At 37.7% G+C, this 26,707-nt stretch overlaps 1 protein-coding gene across 6 annotated transcripts in view; it reads left to right on the forward strand.

The window, feature by feature from the left end:
• Window positions 1-26,707, forward strand: part of TAFA5 (TAFA chemokine like family member 5) — a 451,127-nt gene that overhangs the window by 363,879 nt on the left and 60,541 nt on the right. For 4 of the 6 annotated variants that reach the window (XR_008822310.1, XR_008822311.1, XR_008822313.1 and 1 more), the window contains 2 exons: window positions 8,955-9,082; window positions 13,437-13,556. Coding sequence is in view for 1 of the 6 variants with exons in the window: in XM_056341790.1 (XP_056197765.1) it covers window positions 8,955-9,082 (128 nt within the window). In the remaining 5 variants the exon portion in view is untranslated. The remainder of the gene's footprint in view (window positions 1-8,954; window positions 9,083-13,436; window positions 13,557-26,707) is intronic. The other 2 variants (XR_008822312.1, XM_056341790.1) reach the window with 1 other exon arrangement.

The following is a 26,707-nucleotide window of genomic DNA, read 5'->3' on the forward strand; positions in this document are numbered from 1 at the left end:
GCAGTTGGATTTGAAGTTGTAGACACCGTGAAGTGTCCAGGAATCCTTTGTCACCCATATCAATGGGTAATATTTTATGTATACATGAAAAGCTACATTAAAAAAAAAAAATAATCACATGGCTTCCTCTGTCACTCTGAGTCTCAGTTTGTTCTCAGACACTTCTTGTAAGGTTGATTTATAATCTTCTTGCCACCCTTTCTTCACTCCCTTTCTACTACTAGCCTCATAATCTTTTATTTTCAGCTTCTTTCCATGGCACTAATAACTCTCTGCCATGTAACCTACATAATTTAATTTATTCCTACTGTGGCTTCCTCTTTTAAATTCCTGCTTTGCTATCTGCTCAGTAGTTATCTTGATATATGTTCACATGCTTCATAGCTAGGGGTTCTTGGGGTCCTTTCCCCTCTTCCACACCTGCCCAGCCTTCCTTGCATAACATAGGCATGGTCACAAATATCTGCCCAGTTCTTTCACGTTCTTCCTTTAATCACAGTAAATCTGGTCTGCCACTGTAGTACTCTGATCATATCAGGAGGACTGAACTTAGTGTACTTAAAAAAAAAAAAAAAAAAAAAAAAAAAAAAAGAACAAACCCACCCAAACAGTTCTTGTCTTTAGTCTTCACTTACCCACATTAACCTGTTACTGAAAATCGTAACCAGGAAAACGCTCCAAGCCAAATGACAGTTTAGAAAGCCGACATTGGCTTGTTGCAGTACTGGGGACATGGGGGATTTTTCCTCCTAACATGCGCACCCAAGCTGCTCGAGGGTACACATATACAGTAGAGTCCTTGCATATTCTTAGTACGTTACATATTCATTGTCATTCCGTACAGGACTGGTTACAAGTTTTTCTCTCCTAAAGCAGATCGGTGCACATCCTCAGATAAACTGAAGTTTTCACCAGCTCCTCATGCTCTCAAAGCCAGGGTTTGCCCCCTTTCAAGAGAGCTATTCGAGCTGGAGGTCGTGATCTCCCATTACTACCATCACCTTTGTCCTACTTTCAACTGATTTTCTGAGGGTTGCAACAGCTTATCAGCTTGACTCCTCTTGCCGGCAGAACTTTCTCACTCAGAGGCTTCTTTCTGCATAATTTACATAACGGCGTTCTTATCATGTCTTCTTTGGTTCCCAAGGTTGACTCCCTTGATTAGAAGTCCTTCCAGTCATCAGTTTTGAGGACTTGAGATGGTGGATGCTTGAGAGGGCGTGTCATTTAACAACTTCAGAGGGTGGGTCAGCTTGATCTAAATAAACTTCGTGCATGTTCTTGTTTAGGTAAACCTGAATTCGGTAACTGGGGAGTTTAGGCAACAGTCCTACTGACTCCACTGAACAAGTTGTGCAAGTTTTTGACCTTAGTCATCTGACTCAGCAGCTACTACATATAGCTAGGCTTTGTCCCCTTTTTCCTTTCTTTCTTGCCTTATTATTTTCTTTTTTCTATTATCTGTCTTTTTAGTTTCCATTATACCCCTCCCTTGTCTCTATTCTTTACTGTTGTCTTCAGATCCCCTTCTTTGGGTCCAAAATTGCTGTCTCTCTCCAGTTAAATTTGCTTTTCTCAGTATGCTGGCAGCAAAGTGAAATGTGATGAAAACCTGATCTCTGAAGGGTTCTTTGCTGGCATATCACAGATCAGATTTTTAGTAATTTTTACTTTGCTTCCAGCACACTAATTGAATACAGCAGAGCAGAACAGCAGGGGACAGAAACAGAAGACACTGAGTCCTGACAAAGGCTTTCTCTAGGGGTAGCTGTTCAATTAGCATCTCTTATTAGACAGCAAGCACTAACTACCCACAGACAATGAAGCATTAGATCATTCACAGATTGAAAACCAGTGGATATGTACATCTGTGGATATCCAGGCAAATGCTGAAATCCTGGGCAAAGTTGTGGGCCAGGTTGCCTATTTAAAGCATTGGCATTTTAGTATGTAGTTAGAAACCACCAACTCAGAAAAGGCTAGGAGTACATGTATTGTACCTAAACAAAATTAAACGTGTAGGTATTATCTTTTATTTATTATTAATAATAAATAATTATTAATATTATTTATTATGACTGTCAGGATTCTTGTTGTGACCCTGTGTGATTTGGTAGAAGATACTGGATTGGTGTGTTTGGGTTTTTTTTCTGTTTCTGTTAGACTGCTTTGTAAGCATTTGAAAAATATGTTACATTCACTGTATTACTTTTCTGTGTAAGCAATTGTGGCAATTGCCAGCAAAAAGCTAAGGGGTCGAGAACAAACGTGGAGATGTATTACAAATTCAAGTGAGAGCAATTATAAATAGAAGAAAACTGGGCCTTGAAAATAAAAATTTAAACAGACATGAATTAGCTGTGAAGCTGATTTTTAGGGCATTTTCCATTTTAGGATAGTGCTTCTTTCATACAAATATTTCAACATCTGAATGTAAACAAACCTAAGATACCTATTACTAGATCACAGAGTCACACGGTATTAAGGTTTTCAAAGAACTGAGAAGAGAGAGACCAGGTAAATAGGTGCTTGTTTCTAAACTACAAAAAGGTCAGATATCTTGTGTCCCTATGCATTTACTCTCATATCTCATTTTCATTGTTTATTTATTTATTTATTTTGGGGCGCACTGTGATGAGGAAATTCTGCTAATTGGAGACACAAACAGGAAAGAAGATAAGAGCTGTTGATTTTCATGAGAGTGCTCCTAGAATCTGGATTCTACTTCAGCTTTTGTTACTTAATTCTTTGTTTGTTTATTTGTTTTGGGGGGTTATTTTCTGTCTGGTGTTCTGGGGATTTATTACATATTAATACTGTGCCTGGATGCCTTGCTAAATGCAGTAGTTTTCAAGTTAAACCTATGCTGCTGTGATTTACGAAGTTTCTACAGTCACACAGCTTAATACAGCAACTAGTTATGATACAGCTGAATTCTTAGGGACCATTCACGTAACTGGCAGGAGTGCCCCTTAGGCAGTCCTTTGGGATGGCATGGATGACTGCATAATTTGGAGATTATCTCCTGTATATTATCCTGCTTCTCCCAAATATATGTTGTCTGTAGTGTAATCGGCACTGTTTGTGGTAAACCGAGGTTTTCATTCTTTTTCAGGGAGCAGGTCAATAGTGAAGGTCTCTTCTCAATCCTGGGGTTGCAGTAGGATTTCTCCTGTACTGGAACTATAACTGGGGAGAGCTGCAGGAAAAGCCTCTGCCTTGTCATTCAGTCTATTACTCTTCATCTAGTTACCTGGTCTCAATTTGTAACCTCTCTGTAGCTCACCGGAGATCACTTTTTTCTGCATATTTCTCAACTTCTGCTCAAGTATCCCTCCCAAACTTGACAGCAAGAGCAAAATGATAAAATGGGTGTCTAGACATTGCTATATTGCTGTTTTTAGAACCAAATAGTCTTTGGTCTAGATGCCCTATAAATAATTGAGATGAGCTAACTCTTTGTGAATTAGCACTGCTTCCAATTTTTTAAGTGGAGCAGAATGACTGCTGGAAAAGGTGTCCAAGGGTTGTGATGTTTCCTTGTTGTGTAGTAAAATAGATTAACATTTGGGGCTTATGCACTATTACAGTCAAATTGCTGCTCTAAAAGCAGTTCATGATTGCAATGTCTTATTACAGTACTGTGATTCACTTTCTGTTTCTGCTGGTCTCTTTCCTGCTGCTGCAATTTAACTGATGTATGTCTTTAAAAACCTATTACTTTGCATATTTGTTGTAGTTGTTTAATTTCTTATACTTATAATATTAAAGCACGCTCTCTTTCTGAAGGTAAGTGGGACAGAGAAAGGTCTCCAGGCTAGTGACCACTAAGAATTCAGAGGTTTTGTTTCCAGCTCTGCAACAAATTTCTTGTGTGACCTTGGTCAAGTTGATTAACCCCTGTGTAAAATGGGGACAATGAACAGCATTTATCAGTCATAGGTAAAATAGCTAAGTGTAATAAGTTCTGCAAAGTGTTTTGGGATCTTAGATACGTAGGCAGTGTACATGTACTGAATCAGGCAGAGGAGAGAAATGGTCGGAGCAAAAGGCTACAGCTGAAAAAAATAGGAGGAGGAAAAACATGAGGCAAAGAGAACAGAGCGACTGGGAGAGAAGTGGGATGATGAAACCAGTTGGGATCAGTTGGAGGTGACTAATTATAAAAGATGTGGGTCCTGTTCAGAGTTAATAGGGCGAGGAACACTAGGATAAATGTGTTTGTCTAGCTACATCTAAACTGATGAATCCAATGGCATTTCTGAACTTTGGGAATAAGCTATGCTGATCAGGTTTTTTTCAAAGTTCAAGGAAAAGAACAGTGAAATAATGTATGAAAACCAAAAAGGAAATATTTTCTCCAATGCATACTTTAAGCTTGTATTAAGTTCTAAAAGTTTCATTAAAAAAAAAATAACATGGAGAACATCATTCTATAAGAAGTATAGGTGAGGTAGGTTCACTTTAAAGAAGCATGTTTCAAAATGGTATATCTGGCTTATCAGAAATTTTCCCTCCTCCCCACTACAAAGAATCTTCCTTTTGCTACTTCAGGCATCTGGAATTGACTAATAAACATCAACTGAGCCATCTTTTTTCTACTTTATTTAGATTCCTCAACCATGGTTTTCATTATGATTTGTAAATATTCATTTCACACTCCACCTTTTTGTGCATAGGAGCAACAATATATTCAGAAATCTTAAATCTCAGTACCCAAATGCTGTTTTAATCAATATTCTCATTTGACTAAAAAAAAAAATTTATAATTTTTACTTTTATTTCCAAGTTTATTCTCCAACATTAAACAAGAGAAAACAAACTGTAAGAATCTGAGTGTCTTAATCTCAGGTATTTTAGGTGGCAGTAAGTTTTTGTACTTACTGCTGCTGAACAAGATTTATCTTACTTTTGTGCTATCACAAAAAGTTCATGATTTTCAGTTATTAGATTGGCTAGAGATGCAGCAGCTGATAACTGCCCGAATGCAGAGTGAATGTGTGAAAAGACAGTATAGAAAATAAAGCTGATTTTATATAGGAAAGTATATATATAATGTTAAACCAGGCGAGGACCTTACTGACAAAATGTCTAGTTGCAGTATTTAGCAGAAAATTATCTGCGGTGTTCTGAAACGCTACTCAGTTGATCAGTCTTAGATTGGACTATACTGATCATGAATAGAGAATTATTTATTTTTTTTACTAATAACTGGAAATCCATTGCTTATTGCTTTATCATACAAAACAGTTAAGAACACCTTGGTGGGTAGCTTGGTGTCATGTTTATATAACCTCTGCTTGTCTGCAACACCTCAGAACTATTTGAACTGTTCGTGTGAGAAACCCTTGGATAGACTCTGTTTGTTCTCCAGTTCAAACGGTATTACCCAGGAAAGCAACTCTACCATTTGCTGAGTGCTGTCAGTTCCGATTAACTTCAGTTTAAGCGAGGGGGCACAGCTCTTCTTAGGAGATGCAAAGTAGTATCAGTTCAGATTCATAAGATGAAATTCTGTTCTTTGCAGAAGGTCAGCACAAAGCCTGTATATCGTTTAAGTGCCACTTAATTCTTTATAATGGAGCTTGGAGTGGATTTGAAGAATCTGATAGGCTTTTTGCTGTCTCGTCTGCAGAGGGCTGAATTTCACCCCTGTTGAATATACACACTAAAAAGGCAGCTATACTGCCTCAGGAAATACATCGTATTCCTTCACTTTGACTAGCGTAACTCAGTTTCAATTACTGGTAGAAATTCTTGATATTACCCTGATAAAATTATTGCATACTTTGCTCCCTCCCTATATTATGCATTTCGCTTCACCGTGATACTTTCTCTGCTTTAATGGACAAACTGAAAAGTGAAAATGCAAAATTAGATGTAATCCCAGACACGATCATGGCCTCCCTTTCGAAACTGGGACTGTGCGTGTGTCAGAGACCGAGTGTTGGTCCAGGCCTCGCTGCACTCCCTGGCGTGAGGGCACCCGCTCGGCCTGCTCATGGCAATCGGCCCAGTGACCGAGGCCTCTGACAGCGGCAGTGTGGGGGCGAGTGCGCTTGCCAGGCTTTTGAAACAAAGCGAGGGTCAGGTCCAAAAGCTGGATGGGGAGGAGAGACCCCGGGGGCTGCCTCACCACAGGGGTGGCCCTGGAGCCGGTGCCCACCCTGCTGGGGGGGCTGCCGCAGGCCGCTGCAGGGGGTGTGTGTCTGGCTGCTGGGGGTGCTTGGGGTTAGTTCCGAAGCGTGTGCAGGCCTCTGCAAGGGCTCATGAACATCTGGTGTCTCGTACTACACTTTACTTTGTTGTGTTACTGGTGTTGATCCTGCAGAACATATCCTGCACTGCCGGTTTGGTACTGATTCGTTTCATGTGAGCCGGGTAGTTTTTTCCTGCAAAAGAAGTTGTTCCAATTCTCAAAGCCTAAATGCATGAACTTAACACAGTAATATTTTAGACTTTATGTTCTGTAAAATACTCTTAGTGTGTTCTAAATTTGTGTGTATATAGCGAATACCCAGAGCAAGGACTCCATATGTTGGTGATATTACAGATAGCTGTGTTCTGAGAGCGCAACCAAGCAAACACTGAGAGTAATTCACAAAGGAGAGAAACATATTTTTTTTAAAGATTAGTTCAAATTACTTTTCCAGGAAAACCTCCCACCTCAGACAGTAGAGGCAATTTAGTATATATTTTTGAGTTTGACTATTCAGTCTTTCAGTGATCCTTCATATTGTTGAAACATTGAAAGAAATAGACATTTCCATATCTGCATTGCAAAAGATATGCATGCAAATGGGTGAGGTTTGGTGTTGCCATTTTACTGAGCTTTTTCTGTAAAGCCTGCAACTGTATGCATGCCTTCACTTGGAAAGGATGGGCTATTATCTGTTACATAGGAGATGTTAGCCTCAAAAAGTGGTATGATCCAGTTCTCAGTAGTGCAGTACCTACGGACCCCAAGCACAATCCAAATTTCTGTATATTACACACTATAAAAACTTAGCAGTTTTGCTTCAAAAAATTCTAGTTATGAAAATTGTTTGGGAATCATTCCTTCAGCAATATAAATATATTGTCTAATGAACAGTGCAAATTCCAATGTAGACGTTTGGGAGCTAAAGTGGTTTTTATAATGAAAATCTTAATATGAATTTCATATTGAGATTCCACTGAAAGAAATAAGTGTTCATTATATTGCTAGGGCCTACCAACAATTGTACTGGGACTGAGGACACAAGTTGTTTCATGTCAAAATATTGGAAAGGATTTTATTAAAAGACTTTAAATAACACTTCTATTTCTTGCCATGACCCAGCGGCACTGGGAATTGTATTCTTAGGTAGTTCCAGATAGAGGAAGTCAGGAGCATAGGGAGGCTGAATCACATGTTCAAGTGAGCATAAAAAGCTTCAACCACCATGGCGTATAAATGCCCGCTTTTAAGCTCCCTGGACCTAAAATTAATTTGGAGCATCATAAACTTCTTGTACACTTACCTTGCTAAGTATTTCTCCTATAATTCTCTTTTTGTTGGTCTCATGACTTTTGAAGATATATGGAATATATTGGTGTCACACATCAGCATAGAAGAGGATGTGATCTGTGTCTTTGTGTGTGGAACTTTGGAACTTGGTCTGCACTTGAGGCCTAGGACACTTACATACAAATTGAGGTGGTGAAGCTTTCTTACAGTCTAGCCCAGGATTGCTGAGATGATCTCTGAAGGAACTGAAGATCATTTTCTGTGAACTGCAAGCTTTACAGTTGAGAGTAAAAGACAGATTGTTTGGAGAACCTCACCTTGTTTAACATGAGTATATGGTACCATGCAAGTGAGTGCATCTCTGTCTACACATTTTATAAAAATTATCCCAAACACTCCACCCTACAATTTTGTCTACAGGGGGAGAGTGAAAGAATAATGAAATATTAGATATTAGTCATATTGATTGATATTCTAGGAGAAAGTTACTACAGAGAGTAACTCAAAAGAAGTAGTAGTAGTATAATCCAGAAAGAAGTCTACGGGAACTAAAGCCCCTTTTCTCCCTGCCTTGGAGAAAAATTTCTCCCTACAGCTCTTCTGCATCTACTTGAATGCACACAGAGCTCTGTTGTTCCAAGACTACTTACTGTGTGTGACTTTGAGGAAATTTTGCAGAACCAGCTTACCAGAGATGCAAGAATTAAGAGGAGCCAAAAAACACAGAACCACCTTTCAGACAGTTAGGGACCTTCCTGACTAGACTTCCTTCCCCTTGTAGTAATAGGGTAATAGAGTGTTTGTTCCAGTCTTTTCCCTCTGCTTATTGCCTCCTTCCCTGTGATTTCCCAACCTTCACTTCTTTCAACACCTGTCCTTATCTTCCTGGTTCCTACCCCTAACTATATCCCTACGATTGCAAGTATCACAGTTTCACAATTGCTGTCATTATGTTGACCCCTCTAACTATTATAGCTTTTCTCTCTCCATTGTGTGTCTCATGTCTATGTACAGTGTAAGCGCTTCAGGATGAGGGGTGTCTGCTCAGGTTTATACAGTCTAACACAATGGATCCCCCTCTGGTCACTTTCAGGCTACAATAATGATTAATTAGGATAGTAAGTCTTCAGCTGTTAGCCCCCCAACAATATTTCCTTGACTGTAAGGAGCATGGAATTTAAAAGTTAGCTAACTTTTATACTCTTTTGATTTATAACAGAGCTCTCTTTTGTTTTATTGTTGGTTTTGAAGTTCTGTTTTTATTATGAAATTTGTTGGCACAGCAGGTGTAAATAATTTTGTAAATTGCCTAGAGCTGTCTACATCATAACCTACAGCTGCATTATCAGATGATGAAAATAGACAACTCAAATGGGAAAGTGTTTAGAGATAAGTGAAATGTGAATTCTCCTGCCAATTTGTTTTGGTTTTGTTTTTTTTTTGTCTTTTCTTTTCTGTTCCATAGCACGAATTATCAAAACAAAACAGTGGTGTGAAATGCTTCCATGTTTAGAAGGAGAAGGCTGTGATTTGCTAATCAATAAATCAGGCTGGACCTGTACACAACCAGGAGGACGGATAAAGACAACCACGGTAGGTGACTTCTATATTTCTTCAGTTTCTCATTCACTTTAGTTTATTGAAAAACAAAGAGTGAGATTTCTAATTGTTTTTCAGCAAAGATATGTGAAGTCTCTTGTGTTATAATTAAGCTATGTGCCCAAGTGTGCTTACTGAAATACATAGCAATGTTAATCACAAAACCAAGAAAAATATGTAATTCCCACAGCTACTAAGAGTCAAAATTATATCGAGGTTTTCTTAAAAGGTACCAGTGGTTTAACCAACATTTCTATTCAGCCTGAAGACAGTATCTTATCACTTCACTGTAGAAGAATTTTCTTATGCTGAGGAAGTGTAGGGTATAAAACTGAACACATGGTCTAGCAGGGCAAAAAGAAAGCTTTCCTTGGGAATTGAGAAGAAAATATTTTTGATATTCCCACTTTACTGGAAAAGCAAGATGAACAGATAGATCTTTAGTTTGCAGTGAGACAGTCAGTGAGACCCATAGAAAACACAATAAAAGTTCCCTTCTTTCAGCTTCCTTTTGGTCCTGGTTTGCTCAATAAACTGTCTGATTTGGTGTCTTGGGGCATGTGCTTGTAGTGAAGCTGGAAGTATATATGACAGTAATAGTTTCTAGGGCCTGTAATATATCAAATAGATTTCTAGCAAATGTTCTCAAATGCCAATAATTCTTTGATTTAATAAATGGAAAGAATTTGAAAAGATGTAATAAAGCAATATTCTGATAGCTTGGTAGACTTCTAATCTTTTTTTAGATTTACATGGAGCTTGAGTGTAATTTAAATAAGTGCAATTTCAAGAATATTTAGTCTTAAAAGTACTTATCATTGAGGACTAAATTAAGGCCCATCATCCCCTGCACAATTTCTCTGTCTGAGCAGGAGACAGACACCAGTACAAAACCTTTTATTGTTTTAGAAAGTCTATATTTTGGAAAATTAGTGTGTTTTTTTCTTTTTAAAAAAGAATGAAGATTTGATAGTGCTTTATGAGATACCTGCAAAACAAAACTTTATGAATTGTGATGCTTTGATGTCCTGTATTTACCAGACATAATATTCGTTGTGGATGGGGCTATACAACTTAATTCAGTCTTTGAGGTCTTACTTAAATATTGTTTGCCTTTAGATCTTCTGCATTCAAGTTATGTAAGAGTGACATAAAAAAAAGCCAAAGGAAGGAAATAAGGTTTTGAAACATTAACGCCAACTTCCAAGGGCAAGGAGACCCAATACAGTAACTTTGTCATACTTGAAATATTACCCTAAATCTCGTTACTTCAGGCATATTTTCTGTACCTGAGGTCAACAGAAAACCCATGTACTGTGACACATTGCCAGCTGTCATTGTAGTTCTTTATTTGATGTTTTATGCTAATGGCATGACTTAGTAATGCAAAGTAAGCAGAGGATCTATTCTCCAGTATCTATCTTTAATGAAGTGATTCAGATATTCTTTCAGATTAAACACTAGAAGCCTGATTCTGAACTCTTACTTGTCTGTATATCTCTTTAATGCTATTGACATGAATGGAATGACTCATGATTTTGATTAACAGAAATGAAATCACTACCATGCCCCATCAGTAAAATTAAGGCCATGGCAAGAGTAATGTTTTAAAAGGGACTTTCCTCCACACAGAGACATCATTGACATTGGTGAGAAGAGATTCTGCCAGAGAGCCAATGGTAGAACAACTCTGAGCACAAACCCTCATCTAACATCAAGCAGTCTTCAACAGTTGGTATCACAGATGCAGACACACAACAAACACACAGTACTTTTCAGTCAAGCCAGACTAGCAACTCAAAATACTTCAAGAAGCACTGAATCCAGAAGGGGAAGGGGGGGCGGAAAGAAAAGAAAATAGAATATCTCCAAACTAGAGGAAGAAAAAAGAAAGAAAAAAAAAAAAAGCTAAAGAACCCCCAATCTATAGTACAGTATTACTGAAATATTAAGAATAAACAAATACGTTCATTTGTTCTTTAGTCATTTGGTTGAAGGGTAAGCTTTGCACAATGTTAATAGGTTTGGGAGCTGTGTCCTAGGGTGACTATATCAAATGCATGACTTTGATTAAAAGAGAATAACTTTTCTAAAAGAAAGAGCAGAAGACACTATTTACTGTAACAGTACTCTGAGGTCAACAGCTGCTGATGCAGTCATGTAACTTCTATTTCTGCTTCTAATCAACACACCTGAGCTGCCAGGCCCATCATTGCATTTCGGTGTAATGGGAAGGATTTCTGGCTGGGAAGAGCTAGAAAAATGGCCACCATTTTAATATGGGGAAACAAATGTCCAAACGTATTGAATTAATTATTATACACTAAATGTCTGTCATTTAGTGGAAATAATTCTTTACCATGTCTGCAGCAACAGCCAGATTAGGTTCTTAATTTGTTAGCTATCAATTTTGTTAAAACATATTTGTTAATCTAATATTTGCAGGCTTTTCCTGCTAATATTAGTTTATATCTTGGAGATACTTGGCCGTAGGTCTTGCATTATCGTAGTGGTGGTAGATCATATAGCAGTCATATCATTATTTGGTAAATGCTGAGACAATAGTTTGCCACCCACACTAAAGCCAGAACAGTATTGAACTCTGATGGACTGAGACCAGCTCTCGTGATAATACCAGCTTTCACAGTGATTCCAGGAGGTTGTGTAGAAGTCCAGCTTTTTAATGTATTGGGTTTAGAAGTAGCATGTGGAAAGGTAGGACTGCTAGAGATCTTATATAGGACATGAGTTCCTTTTTATGTCAGACTCACAGTTAAATATATTTCTACCAAAAAAAGGAAGAACTAGGATTGTTTCATGTAGGTGAGTTTAACATCTATTATTTTTCTGTGAAAATACCAAGCAAGCAGCAAATTAAAATACCTATTGCTCTAAAGCAAAAGTGCAATTTCTGTAAACTGTCTGGAAAGCGCTGATGCTACTTTATGGTTTGTGTCAAAATTGTTTAGACTTTTTATGCAGAGCCAGATTTTTTCACTGCCTGACACTTCTTGTGATCACCTCTGGAAATAATGCAACGAAATAAAAATTCTCTCCTCACATGGGTAGCAGTGTTTTATACCCATTTTGTGCTCACTTTGCACAGCTATAAATGACTACACAAGGTGCAAGGCAACGGAAAATCAGACTCAAAGTATACTCTAAGTGGATCTGGGTGTCACTTCTGCCCTGTCATCCTTTCTACAAGGTGTGAATGAACCAAAGATTTTTCATCTGCTAAGAGGCTTTTAGAATTGAGCTTTGACTGGGCAAACTGCCAATCTATGTATTAAGCAGCTGACTGTCAATACAAGGAAACAATATGGCAGCATGTAAAAGAAGATAGCAAGAGAATACTACACAATTGTTAGCACTTTCAACATCCTAAGTACCTTCATATAACAAATGTCTTTACAGTCACTTTAAAATCACCTGCCTTAAAAATTTCTTCCCCTTTTGCTATTCTTATTGCTCTTTCAATTCTTTTTTTTAAAAATGAAGCTATATGATTTTTTAAAATACTATGCAGTTTTAATAGTGCCGGAAGATATGACTTTTTTAAAAAAAACAAGATATTGCTAAGGGACCTGTCCATTTTATCTTTTAAGTATAAAACTTGCCAGTGTATGGATGAGAAGATACACAATGTATTGGATTTACAGGGGAAACTAATTTTAGCACTAAAGTGTATATATGTTGTCAATGATCCATCACTACGTAATTGTTACTTAATTAATTCCTTCTTCTACATGATGTGATTTCAATGCATGGAGCTTAACAGAACATTCATGCACCAGTTCCTCAGTAGCTAACCTTTTAAAACCTTTGCAATTTTACTGCTAAATTAGCTGAAGTGGGAAATTAAAGAGTATGAAGAAGCTAAGAGAGAGCTCACAGTGGATAAAAGGTGTAATTACTCTGACATGGAGCTCAGTGCTTAGTTAGTAAAATTTACTAAGGATCTAGCTTCACCACGGGACGTGACTTTCTTAATAGAGTTTACTTACACACAGAGAAACTTAGCATTCCTCACCATTAATATAAATGACATGCTGGCTGGGTTGGAAAGGCGATTTGTTCCTTACCCTGAAAAATACAATAGCTGTTTGTATTGGCTGCAATTTAAATCAAGATTTTTCTGCAGCGCTTTATCATACACATGTGTATCTGAGTTACCTTTATCATACACGTGTATGATAAAGGTAACTCAGATAAAATTTAATGGTTTGCTTTTCATCACTTAGTTATGAGCAATGTGTTCTCATTCATACCATTACATTCAAAGTAAGAATAAATATATATATATGTTACATACTTGTAACATACTTGAGAATTTACTTTTTTTTAGACTGAAGACCAGCTGGAAATGTCCTGAGGCCATGGTCTAGTGGTCTGAGCTTGGGACTGGGAGCCAGAAACTCCTGAGCTCTAATCCCGGCTCTGACAGTGACTCCCTCTGTGGCCTTGGGTAAGTCACTGAACCTCTCTGCCTCAGTTTCCCCAGCAGTAAAAATAAGAGTAACAATCTTTAGCTACCTACCTTAGTGAATTTGGAAGTCCTGAGTTAATATTTTTAGAGGTTTAGAAATTCGGAGTAACTTTATAATAAAAATACTGTTATTTATACATGTCCTTATTGGTGATACTAATGTTGTTGTTAGATATTCCATAACCCTGGCATTCCTGTACTTGGCCTCACCTATGTTACAACTCTTGAGTGTTTCTAAATGTGCATTTCACATCTTCACAGTTCAGGTGATTTTATTTTGTTAAGCTGTTTTTGGAAGTTTTTTGACATCCCACCAGTTCTAGTTCTGTGTCATTCCAGGACACAATACCCACCAAAATAAGGTTTCAGGCATCACCAGATTAGAGCAGTGGAATGATGCAGACATGCATGCCATGCCAAATTAAGTTTCCCTTTTCCCCATTGTGAGAAGTGGTCAGCTTATGAAACAGATACATTAAATCCACTTGTCAGCAGTTCATCTACTGAGATCTCCCACTGTCCTAACTGTAACAAAACCACTACATACAGACCAAGATTATGGAGGTTCTTTTTCAGGAGGTTGGTGTATCCCTTCATCCCAATCCAAAGAACAGCTTTTAGAAACAAGCAGGAAGTTATCATCCTGGATTTTTTGTCATTCATAGCCAAGATTGTTGGGGAAACAGTCTTTGGCTATATTTAAGCTGTGGGACCAGGAGTACATCCTCGCTTCAGAGTCCGCATATATGCACAGTTGTGCATCCTGATGTCTTTCTTCTCTGTCTTCTCTTTTTCTGTGTGGCCCTCTTCATGATGGCATGCCTGCCACTGCCTTGTGAGAGATCTTAGCAGCAGCAGAAAGGGCTCTCACAAATACACTTATGTGGTGAAATAGACCATTAAATCAGCCTGATTCTCTTGCAGATCATCCTCAGCCATGTTCCTCTGAATTTCTTGGTTTTCTAGAAATGTGGGTTAAGAAAATCACTATCCCTGCTGTCACCAAGAACCATCTGTATTCTTAATTCCTGCTGTCAGCCAGTTAGAGCCTCATGAGCTCTGAGACCACTGTTTCATCAAACATTATGCATCACAAAGTCAGTCCTCTAAAACGAACTCAGGTCTCAGTAGGGGGGTCCTGAAATAGCTACTTGAATAAGGTTTTCTGAAACCACTACCACATTAATTGGAAGCTAGCCTGAAATACCTTTTAGATGTTAAAACGTTTATATGTTCTACTTTTAATATTTATATACCAGGTTGAGAAAGGGCAGAACTTCTGCAGAAGATGAAAAATTTGTGATATTTGGATGTGTGACTGTACATACGAACTACCAGAACTAAGTTAGTCATAATTAACTTTTCATTTAATCTAACTGCATATCTACATCATCAGTCCTAGTTACAGTCCAGTGCTTTAACTAAGCTTACTAATATTTTTGTATTAATTTTATATTATTCTCTGTAGTACTAGTGTTAATTATGAGAGAAAATACTAATTCTTGACATGTCATAGCCATGTGCTTCAGTGCATACTCTATAGATTGTACCCCAAGACGTAGATTTAGCCTATTGTTTTATTTGCATGGCTTTCAAGACATTTTTATGCTCTCAGTAGTTTCCATTGCTCTAATTGTTTGCAAAAGGTATCATAACTTATAAATGGGTCATCACTGCAGTACTGGAATTAGATTCCTTTCTGTTAATTTCCACCAAGTTAGCCTGTGAATTGGATGTCTTAAGTCTCAGAAAGGTTAAAAGTCATGTTTCTAACTCTTGTGTTACAAAAAAAATGGTAGTTTAAGACAAGCTTACAAGTAGAGTCGTGGGATGGTCTTCATGGCCCCAGGGATGGTCTTAAGTGCTTCCCAGCTGAAAACAGGACAGTCCTTCATGCACTGAAGAAGCTAAATAGAAATGAAATCCTTATTAAACTGAAGAACCTAAATAGAGTGTGCCCACACTATTGCCTTGTAATATGCAAGTTCTCTTGCATATTATTACTGCTTCCACTAGTACACTCTTTTCAAAGCTTTGCACTCCTTTGTCATACCGATGTACTGAAACCCACCTATTCTATTTTCCATCATCCTTATCAAAATACACTTTGTGGCAAATAACTGATCCTGAAGTCCTAAATCCAAAATGCTAGCAAAGGTTTTGTGATTTTTGTGGACTTTATGTTGAAAGGAGTTGTCCAAAACCTGAAGAACCACCTGAAAAGTTAGGTGCGTTCCTCTATCCTGAATGCTGAATACTGGGTCTACTGACGTTCAATGATTCACAGTTCCTGAAAAGAGACCACAGTTTACTCCAAGAATAACTTGGAGCAAAATGTCTAATCTGAAATCATGATTGGTTAACACCCTGAGTAATTCCATGGAAGAAAATAGAGAAACATAGGGTTTCTTCTCTTTCAGAACATACATTTCCAGATTTTAATGGGGAATTACAGTAGCGTCATGTTTTCCTGTGCTTTATAAAGTTACAGAAAATATGAATACCCATTTCTGTGTGGGTATTTATTTTAAAAATATTGCAATTCCTGTACAAATAAACTAAATTTTCAGATAGATAGTTAAGATTCTAGAGATTGATTTTTTTCAGGATCCCTTTTTCTTAACTTATATTCATACTGGGAAGTTCTAGCATTCAGTTCTGTCTTACTATGCTCATTTAGGGACAGGACAGATTTAGATTCAGTGAGGTAAAACTACTTTACTGATTAATGCTTACGAACTATGATTTTTCTTTGTGATATGGATTAATCTATATTTAAAATAAGTTTGTTCTTCACTTCATTGTGAAGTGAGCTACATTCTGATCCATTTGAGGTCTGAACTGTCACTCTGAGTAAGTAAACAAAAGCAGATTCTACCCCAGGCAGTACTAATAAGTTTCCAATCATTTGTTTCATGGTTTTGTGGAACAAATTCTGTTTTCAGTAAAAACAAACAAAAAACTGCATGGGTGGTTTTTATTTTTAGTGTGCTTTGAAACAAGAATTCTGACATGCAAATAAAACTACATCCATAACTTGGGGAGTTCACTGACTGCTACGTCATAGTGTGAACCCACCCAATAAATTGTGGACATCTGAAAATACTCATTGTATAAAAAACTTTAAAAGATGCATTTTAAGGATTGCTTAATATGTTAAGCTGGTCCTGATAAAAAACATGCTTTAATTTGGAATTCTTTCCAAATTCTGTAATTTTCCAGTACATCAGTAAAAATTGTCTTTTTATATGGGAGTAAGATTCTCATCAGTCTCCTCAAAACCTAAAAAAAACCCCTGAATTTTAAAAATGGAAGGCTCAGGGCATAGACAACTGAGAGCTATAATGGATGATTCAGGTCTCTGTGTGGAAAACTGCAGGTCCATCAAAAAATAGATGTGAAGAGGTCCATACTAGATTTTGTTACTATTGTTTAGCACCTTAGTCACCATTTACATTTAGATAGGCCTTTCCAAATATTGAAGTAGCATTGTAACTTGTCTAAGAAATCAACATATTAAGAATTAGTACACTAATAAAATGAGATTGACAAAAAGGGAAAAAGAAAACTTGCACCATGGTCATATTAGTAATGGTAATACTGGGTACTCTTTATGTTTTGACAATTCTTAGCATAACAGGTAAACATTTGGAATGGGATTTAGTTTCCTCCACTTACTGTTATAATGCATTCAGATATTTAAGGGTATTGAAGGCATCTTGCATAGGGTGAGCATAAATGACATAGAACCTATAGACCAGTGCTGTTGTAGGGTGACAGCCAGAAGGCGTGGAGGAGAGGCTAGTTCACTAGCTGCCTGTGTTAAGCAACTAGATTTCATTCCCTATCTGCTAAATCAGATAATTTGATACAGCGCTGCCCACTCCTACTGTGTATGCTTCATGATAGATTGACGTTGTCTGAGGGTTCTGATTTCTTTCATCTATATGAGAAAATCAAATTTAATTTAATAAGTGATTGCGAAGAAAGACTGAGGAAACAACCCTGAAGATCACTTGTGCAGTTCCTTGATTCTCTCTAAGTAGCACAACACATTGTTTGTAATAAGTGATTCCATAGATGCTAAATGCCATGTAGTTGAACTGAAGGGGACTACAGGATACATCATACAAGCTGAAATAAAAATAAACCTGATAATGCAAATGAGGAAGGCAGCTGGAAAAGACAACACAGAACTTGAGTATTTAGTTTAAATCATGTTTTTTTGTGGGCACATAATGGCAAACTGTGGAAATTGAAAACTGGTATGTTACATCAACATCAAGAATTTAAAATTATGCTAAAATTATTACACATCCATTTTGCATAGTGAGAATGTTCATGGTACAAGTGTTAGAAGATGAAGCTGTTGCACATATATATCCATTTTGGAGCATTTCTTTTTTAAAAAATACCTGCAAAGTCTTCTGTTAAATCATTGAAAGCAAGCTAGAATTCTTGGACTGAAAAAAAAACCCCACCAGTGAATAAAGAAAATGAAATAGATGTTATAGTACTAGGGGTTTTATAATAATTTGACACATTATTTCTTAAAATCAGACTTGAAAATTAATTCAGGAAGGCCTGTCAAATTGAAAACTGCCATTTCAACAAGGTACTGATGGAGGAGCTGTGAACAGCACATAATAACTGTTAACAGCAGCATATTGATCTAGGTCAAGGTGGCCCAGAAAGTGACAGATTTGTGAAAGGTCTAATGTTATTTTATTAACAATGGTTTCAAAATCATAAAAGATGCTAAGGTCGTAAGTGTTATTGAAAATCTGTAGAAGGCAGGCACGTAACAGGCATCTCTATTTTCCGATATTCCCCTTCTATATTTTCATTAAGTATCTGAACTAAAGCTCTGGTACTTAGCAGTATGTCTGTACACAGCTTGCTTTACCTTGGGGGTAGACCCAAAGAATAAGGTTGCCTCTTTTTCGATTTGGTTGACTCCTGCCTGTGAGACCGTTCTTACCTGCTTCTCCTGTTCATTTGCATATGGGCATGCTAGGGTGTGCAGAAAGACAATTCAGTTTACAGAGTCACAGTAAAATGATAGCCCAAGGCTCAGGCTATTCCTGTGTTTCATTAGAGATTAGCAATCTCTGAGGCTGAGACAGGAGGCTGGAAGTGAACAGAACTGGCTGATCCTTGATACAAATAAAACCAGGCAAAGGTGGGACAATAAAACCAAACAGCAAAATACAGAAGAATAGGACCTTTTCTTCCAACCGACAGTGTAGCTTCATGGTAACCTAAACCAGTCTAAATCCAGATTGTCCCCAATCCCATTCTTCTAGCCCACTCTGGCTGTATGTGCTTGACCTCTTTTTTGGGCAGGCACTAAGTGCTTGTGGAAATGTCTGGGATGCCAAACAGGCATCACTTTTTGACGGGTTAGTTTTTGACCACATCAGCTCCTGATTACAGTACTGCAGATTGACCCAGAATAATGTAGATACAGAGCAGTTTAAATTAACCTAGGCCAAACCCTATGGGGTATGTCTGCCTTTATTACATAGTTCCAATGCCTGTTGGGCCATCAGCGACTGCTGCTGGATACCTAGTTAGTTTTTTCAGCTAACGTTGCTATTCTTCCCCATTTGCACTTACCAAAGAATTCTAAAAGTTGCCCCTAAGGTGCAGACAAAGCATATGAAATACATCCCTCATATGAAATACACTGGTGTACTCTATGTAAAGGGAATAAGATGTTTGAAAGCCTGTGTCCTGAACTGTGGAGGATGTGGTACTTTTCTGGAGTAGGGATTTTAAAGGTAGCCTGTCTACTCTCTAATACGCTTCCCCATTTACATCAAAGCATTTATAAGGACATACGTCACAATTCTAAATTTGTATGCTGTCCCTCTGTGAATAATGTGGTGACAGATCGATTTCTGGAGAAATATTTATTCTTACTAATGGATATTGGACAGCTCTAGGTATAGTAAAGAAATCTGGATTTCACCTAAAACTGAAAGATATTCCCTTAAGGAAATAATTTTGGTGGTTGGAAAGGAAGCAGGATGTTGCTATGGGTCAGCTCTGTGGGAGGAACATTCCTGAGACGTAGCTGGGCATGTGATAATACAGCCAAAAAATGCTTGCAAGGAACCAGTTCTGACCGGTAAGTCATAAAAATAAAACCAGGAGGAAGAGGGGAAAGCATGGTATCAATGAAAATTAAGTATTTAATCTCTCTGAGTAGCTAAAAAGGTGTTGGCTGAGAACTGCAGGGCTAAAGTGTGTTGTAAATTTTGGAGGCCAAGTGCAAATAATAATTGAGGCCCTAAATCTTTTGATAGGGGCCAGATTTAGGGAGGGAAGCATGCAGGCCCAGTATGGTGTTTCCTTTAGTACCGGAGATCCATACCAGCCCAGCAGAGATCAAGGAAACAAGAAAAGGACATTTAAAGTAGCCACAGATCATCGAGAGTAGGTTGCCACACTGTTCCACAAATCACACTACCTGCCAGACTGGGGCATATTCCAGGTGAGGCCCCTTGTAGTCCTTTTGAAAACTCTTATGCAGAAAGCAATTCAACACTGATGCTTGCAAATGATGAAAATAAGTTAAAAATAGCCTAAATTTGTGGCCTAGTAAGAAGGGGACTCCTCTGAGTGAGAAGGAAGCACCAAGTACTGATCCTACAACTGCTTCCCCCACTCCCCTGCCCCATTGAGTGTATGTATAAGACCTGTGTACTCCTCTCCCTTGGTCATGTTTTTGTGCTGGATTCAGAGCTTTACAGGTGACTTAGGCATGGTTTGAGCATTGGTAGCAGATTAGGTGTCCTCTGGGTACTCGGGCATATTTTACATGCTGAAACACTCATTTCAGTTAGAGTGGATGCAGTAAACACTAACTCAAGTGCTAGAGCTTATTTACTTTGCTTCTCAGACCAAGGTATTTCTGAAGACCTCTGGAACTTCTCAGGTGTTTATGAATCTTCATGTCCTTTTCTGTCTGCCCTCAAAATTTACTTCAATTTGCCTTTGGTGGAAGCTTAGCAACTGATTTCTGACCAAGTTAAGACTTAAATGGAATTTAAAAGGATACCCATAAAGATTGAAAGACAATGTAAAAATCTCTGAAGGAGCTAAAATGTAACTGATAATAGCTCCTGTGAAAATGTAGTTAAACCACATCCCAATCCGACAGGAAAATCAAATAACAACCAACATGTAGAATTGTTTGTGTAGAGTTACATGAAGCACAAAAATTTCTTGAACTGACCAAAATGATGGCTAATAGGGGAGACAGAGGTGAAGCCAGTAACAATCCATGACTAATTCAACACCGTAAAATCATAGAGGAAGAGGAAGCATATAAGGTGGCCTGCAGAGATGAAAGGATGGACAGAGAAAAATTTAGGAGAAAAAAAAAATTGGCAGTTCAGTCTATTAGGCTATGGAATAGTTTCTCAGACCCGGAAACTCCAGTAATTGTTCAGTTCAAAGCTAGCTTGGACAAAGACCTAGAAAGAGTACTGTGGGGATCGAACTTGTATTGGTAGGATATGAAATAGATTAACTGATTGGTCTTTATCAGCTCAAATCTTCTGATTAATTTTTAACAATCTTTATGAAAGTCATAGTGGAATCACTCATAAACTGTATGAGGGGAAGAGCTGTGATACTCTGAAATTGCTTTGAGTCATCAGACAGACTTAATTTTTCTCACAGAGATTAGTTGTGTGTTCAGACAGACACTGGTCACAGGAACTTGTCACTGAATTGTGCTGTGCAGTGATATTTCATCTTCTTTTATGTGACTGAAAGGGAACGGATGGATGGAAGGGTTCATTTCAGTATTACCTCAGACTTATGCATCCTCTAAGCAGAATTAGGCCTTCAGTAGAATAAGTGTGTGATCACAGCAAGTTTGGACTTAGCAGTAAAAAGTGTGCAGAGTCAAGTCTTTAAATAGAAAGTTGAGGATGTCTCCACTAAATTTCATGAAACATAATACGCACTGATGTGGGAGATGTTCTCTTAAGGCAGAGTGAACTCACTTCCTATAACCTTAAAATCATTAACAATAACAAAATGATCAATTACTTTGAAATAAAGTGAGAATCATTAGATCTCCACATACGCTACTATTCCTGAGGGCTTCTTCTTGATGTTGTTCTTTTCCTTTTTCTTCCTGCCTCTCTTTCTTTTTCTCCATGAAGTCCAGAGAATCTGTTTTGAGTGTGTTCTTTTATTTTACAGAACAATTCTTGTAATTGTTCCAGCCTCAAAAGAATGATATATTCTGTGGTGCTGTGGTGTGGCCATGTCAAATATACACAAAAAAATTAATATATATTCTCAAGGTTACAGGAAGACTGGTACTTAGTTCTTATGACAGTAGAGGCAGCCTTCTGAATCCTTCCCCCTCTGGACAGGCCTTAAAGGAGTTTTGTCACCCATTTGAAAGATGCTTTAGGCTAGATGGGATAAGATTGAATGGTGGTGTTTATTATGCCTAATCACTGATGTATTTTAATGAAGGATGGTATTTTGCAGACTTCTGAGGTAAATTCTTGTCTTCCATGTGAAGTGACTCATACAACTCAAGATGCATATAGTAGTGGTCTAGGTGATGTCTTCAGGAATGGTACTACCTCAGTTATAGGGATTACTGTAGCTGAGAGGCGTGCAGGGCTGCTTTGGGTGAAGAGGGAACATCCTCCTCCTGGAACATCCTCTAGATGTTTGACACACAGCTCTAATGTGGAAAAGATCAGGTACAAGCCAATTATGTGAGTTTTTCACTTTGTGAGACTTGACATACAAGGGGCTTGGACTAGGACATCAATTATAGGATGAAATTTCTTTATGATAAATACAAATTTTGAATTGAATTCATAACTAGGCACGGCCTAAGTGCCTGAGCCAAGGACATGAGCAAATGTGCCCAGTTTTGCTACCCAGCCAGAGAAGTAGGTGTCTATCTAGGTCTCCACTGGGACATTGAATTTTCTGTCCCCAGTGGCTATAGACAGGTTAGGTATCTCCAGAAGACAATTAAATCTCTTCAGGCTGGTTTTTATCCAATGCCAATATAAAAATGTGTATATGTTTCATGGAGAGAGGCCTGTGTCATCTGTTCTGTTCCCTGATGAGTGTCAAGTACTGGGTTTGGACAGACTATCCTGTGTTTAGCTTTTGGAAGAGGAGTGAAAAATAGTCTGATTCAAGATATTTGCCTGGTGACTGTGGCATTTTCCTGGAATGCAGGAACTGAGGATTCAATCCCCTTTGCGATAAAAGGTCCTAAATGCATCATAGATGAATGGTCTAACTACTAGACTGTTAGGAAAAGATGAATGGCGTTGTCAGCATTCTTGGCTGAGGTACAGCCATGACTTTCCTGACTACTCCTGGTGGTTTAGCCACACTTAATATTCTTGTGTGCCTAAATCTGGGGGATAGCAGAGGGGTCTTAGTTTAGAAAGACAGATGTCCATCTCCTCAGAATACACACATTAAGTATGCGTTACCAATGAAAATTTTGAATTCCATTAAGATGTAAACTTCATACTAATTTCAGAGATACCTAATAAATATAAATTCTAAGACATTCAAAATTAAAAGTTGGGATTTGGCAGGTTTAGATGTTTATCACCTAACCTAAGGTTTTAGATGGCTTGCCTTATCCTTTCATGTTGCTTGTCAAGTGATCATTAAATTATTTTTTACTCAGACTTTGAAATTTTTCCATAGTAAATTGCTATTTGTGGGAGAAGAAGAATGGAGCTGTCAGGGAATTTGAACCCAGGCTGTGGCATATGTTGGCTACTGCAGGAAATCCAGAGGATCAGATTTACCCATATAGCACTGGAGGAAGTGTGTTCAGTGGAGGCTGGTAGAATGATGCAAAATGCATTTGAGGGAGGCAGATTCCAAACATTTAAGCTTGATAACTAGCTTCATTTTTGTAGTCACTTTTCGTGTCTTTATTTTTAAGTCAAATCATCCCCTGGTGCTCTCATTTCCAGAAACAATTTGACCTGAAGGAGGACAGCTTTGCTTTCACCTCCATTTCATTTGTTGTTTGGGAAGGGAGATTTAGTGTGTACGTGCACTTTTTAGGTATGGGAGTCATCCTGTTTTTCAGTTGGCTATGTTACATTAAACGTTATGCCTTTCATCTCTGTTTTTCCTTTGTGAACTGCTGTCTTCTCTTTGGTCTTATTTTTGATGTAACTGACTCTACTGAAATCAATGGTATTACATCAAAAATAAATGTGTGTGTTTATATAATAATGCTAGATAGGAGGTTCTCTAATTACAATATGAATGCTTTGTCAAATGGCTGTGTTTCATCAGTAATCTCTTCATCCTTTTTAAATAACTGACAAAAAATATAAGACCACAGGCAGATGTTTAAAATTGTGTTAGTAAGTCAAGCCAGGGGTACTTCTGTATCATCCTATGCGGCTGTTCTGCTCAAGGGAGTGTGAAAATGTCTCTACCTGTATTACTGAAATAGTCACTGTTCTGATGGCTTTTCATCAGAGTACTATGAGATCAATATATATACTTAGTAATGCAGAAATCCACCCCCAATCCGTCCCCTAGAAATAGCATTTTATTTTTCATTTAGAAAAATCAAAAGAAAAGTGGGCCAACACATCCTTTTACCATATGTTTTGTGCCAAGGTTTTGGGGTTTTTTTGATTCAACATATAAAATAAAACTCTAACTCTAATAAAAGAATACTTCTTAATTGGGAACTTGAAGGAAATAAAGGTAACTGAAAAAAATCACGTTCTCTGCAATATAGACATTTTAATAAAAGCTAAAATGCAGGATTTTATAATGCATATATATTTTAAAGTGTCAAATTAATGAACTTTCAAATGAAACAAAAAATATCGGAACATCTCCCGAAGTGTTGCAGAAGTTGCTGACAAGGCAGTCTATATTTGAGTGTTATTCCTATTGGAAGATACAGTACTGAGCATATTTGTCAGCTCTTACAAAATTATTGATTTACAGGGAATTTGCATAGACATAACACAATTTTTGAAAGGAAAACAAAAAATAGGCACTCACAAAACATCTGCTGTATAGATGTCTGTATTCATACAAAGAATTCTGCCATGAAACCAAGCATTGCATAAAAATTTGGCACCGTAGCTTAGAAATGATTTGTAGCTAGGTTGTAAAGAGTGAAATATCTGCCCAGCAGGGTTTTGTATTACTTTTCAAGGAAATCTTCATTACGGTGTTATAGAGCTTAAGCAAAATCACATAATCTGAAAGAACAGGAAAAAAAAAAAACAACAAAAAACCCCAAAAAAACCCCAAAAAACCAAAAAAAAATCCAACAACCAAACCTACACTTATTTGCAGTTACCAGAAGTAAAAAATATTTTTTAATATATGTTACATTACAAATTCAAGTGTGAGGGGCTTTACTTGTAAGGTTGTCCTGTGAATTGCAGAACTAATGAAACAGTAGTCTTTATTCCCTGCAATCCTAACTGGTTTTCTTTCATGTCACCCAATACTCCAAGACCCCCAGTCCCTCTCAGAACTTGCAAATGCCTGTAGTTCTCTTTTGTGTCCCCTGTCTCCCCTCCCTACTATACCCTGTGCTCCTTCTCTCCTACAAAATCCCACTGATACACTATCTGTCATTTTTGGCATGCTGGCAGTAAAAACAAGCTGTTTATGCTGACTGACTATCCAGCTGCAGTCCTTCCCACATTGGGAGCGTCAATAATCATTAATTTGTTATTACTATTTTTTTTTTCCTCTGCCCTATTGCCAACCTTTCAAATATTCAGGGACTTAGTGTTTTTGAGATCTCTATCAAATTTAGTCAAAAATGGTCTGCAGACCGAAAAGTTAATATTTTGAAAAGGGACTATTAAACCTCATGATCAGAAACCACTTTAGAAATATTAAGGAATAAAGTAAATGTGTTATTGTTGATGTTTTCAGACTGACTTTTATTGATCAATTTTGTATGTATCACATGTTTTTAAAGCCCAAAGTTGTCACAGCTTTGCCAACAAAATGATGGACTGAAAAGATGTAATGGAGCTCCCAAGAGTATTGTAAAGGATTCCTACTTTTTTTTTTTCCTTTTTATTTCTTTTTCTTTTTTCATTTTTAATGAGACCTTGGTCCAGACACAGCCCTTCTCACAAATCGTGTACAGGTTGTGAAATTTTTGCTAGCATCAACAAGACTGAAGACATACTGTACTGTATCGACTTACAGCATTAAGTATGAATTCTTAGTACAAGTTCTAAGTTGTCAGCATGCTGCATTAATAAAATTGCATTGAATTCTCTATACGTTAGTTCAGGAGTAGCCCCCTAATTCCATATTTAGAGAGGAGAATGTTCCCAAATAAACCTTTTCAAGAGGTGAGATTTTCTTTTCAATGATTGTTTCGGACCTACTTACAAACGCAGAGGTAGATAATTACTGTCAGGAATACAGACCTTTGCCTATAACCACATACTCCTGGGCACGAGGGCGTCTTCCATAGACCTGAGAGGCTCAGGAGCTAGCCACAGTTATCCACAACCTCTGCTTCTCCACAGCTGGGTCTGGCTTGTGCTGTGATCCGGCCTTTGAAGACCTGACCCGTAGGCATGGCCAGTGCTTCCAGGGCAGCCAGCAAGTGAAGCAGCAGTGGTCACAGACTTCACATGGCTTTTCCTCGGCAGTGTGGGAGCAGTTTCCAAGTATGCCATATGTGAACAAGACAATAATGTAGCATTTACTGAAAATTATTTTTCCCTTTGTTTTTTTCCTTTTCCATGACAGCAGGACTGAAACCCCATTCTCTTACCTTATTTGCTGATGGTGATGGTGTTTCATGAGTATTACTAGACATGAAAGAGCAGAATTTATTGAGCTTGGTTCAGTAATGTTCGGTTGACCAGTGCTAAGTATGTATATTTCATCATAGTGCACTGTTTTTTACCAGCTATACTGTATAGTGTAAGAAAAATCTGGGGTTTTCACTGCTGGTATATAATGGCAGCAGTAATTGAATTGCAGCAAGGGATCTGGTAATCTTTGGTGTTCTTTTCATTCTATTACTTCTTTATGTTCCGGTTATGATTTCCAGGTGTTGTTTTTTTGGTTGATTTTTTTCTTAATAGCAT

The sequence above is a fragment of the Falco biarmicus genome, chromosome 5 (genome assembly GCF_023638135.1).
Source record: "Falco biarmicus isolate bFalBia1 chromosome 5, bFalBia1.pri, whole genome shotgun sequence".
Classification (NCBI taxonomy): Eukaryota; Metazoa; Chordata; class Aves; order Falconiformes; family Falconidae; genus Falco; species Falco biarmicus.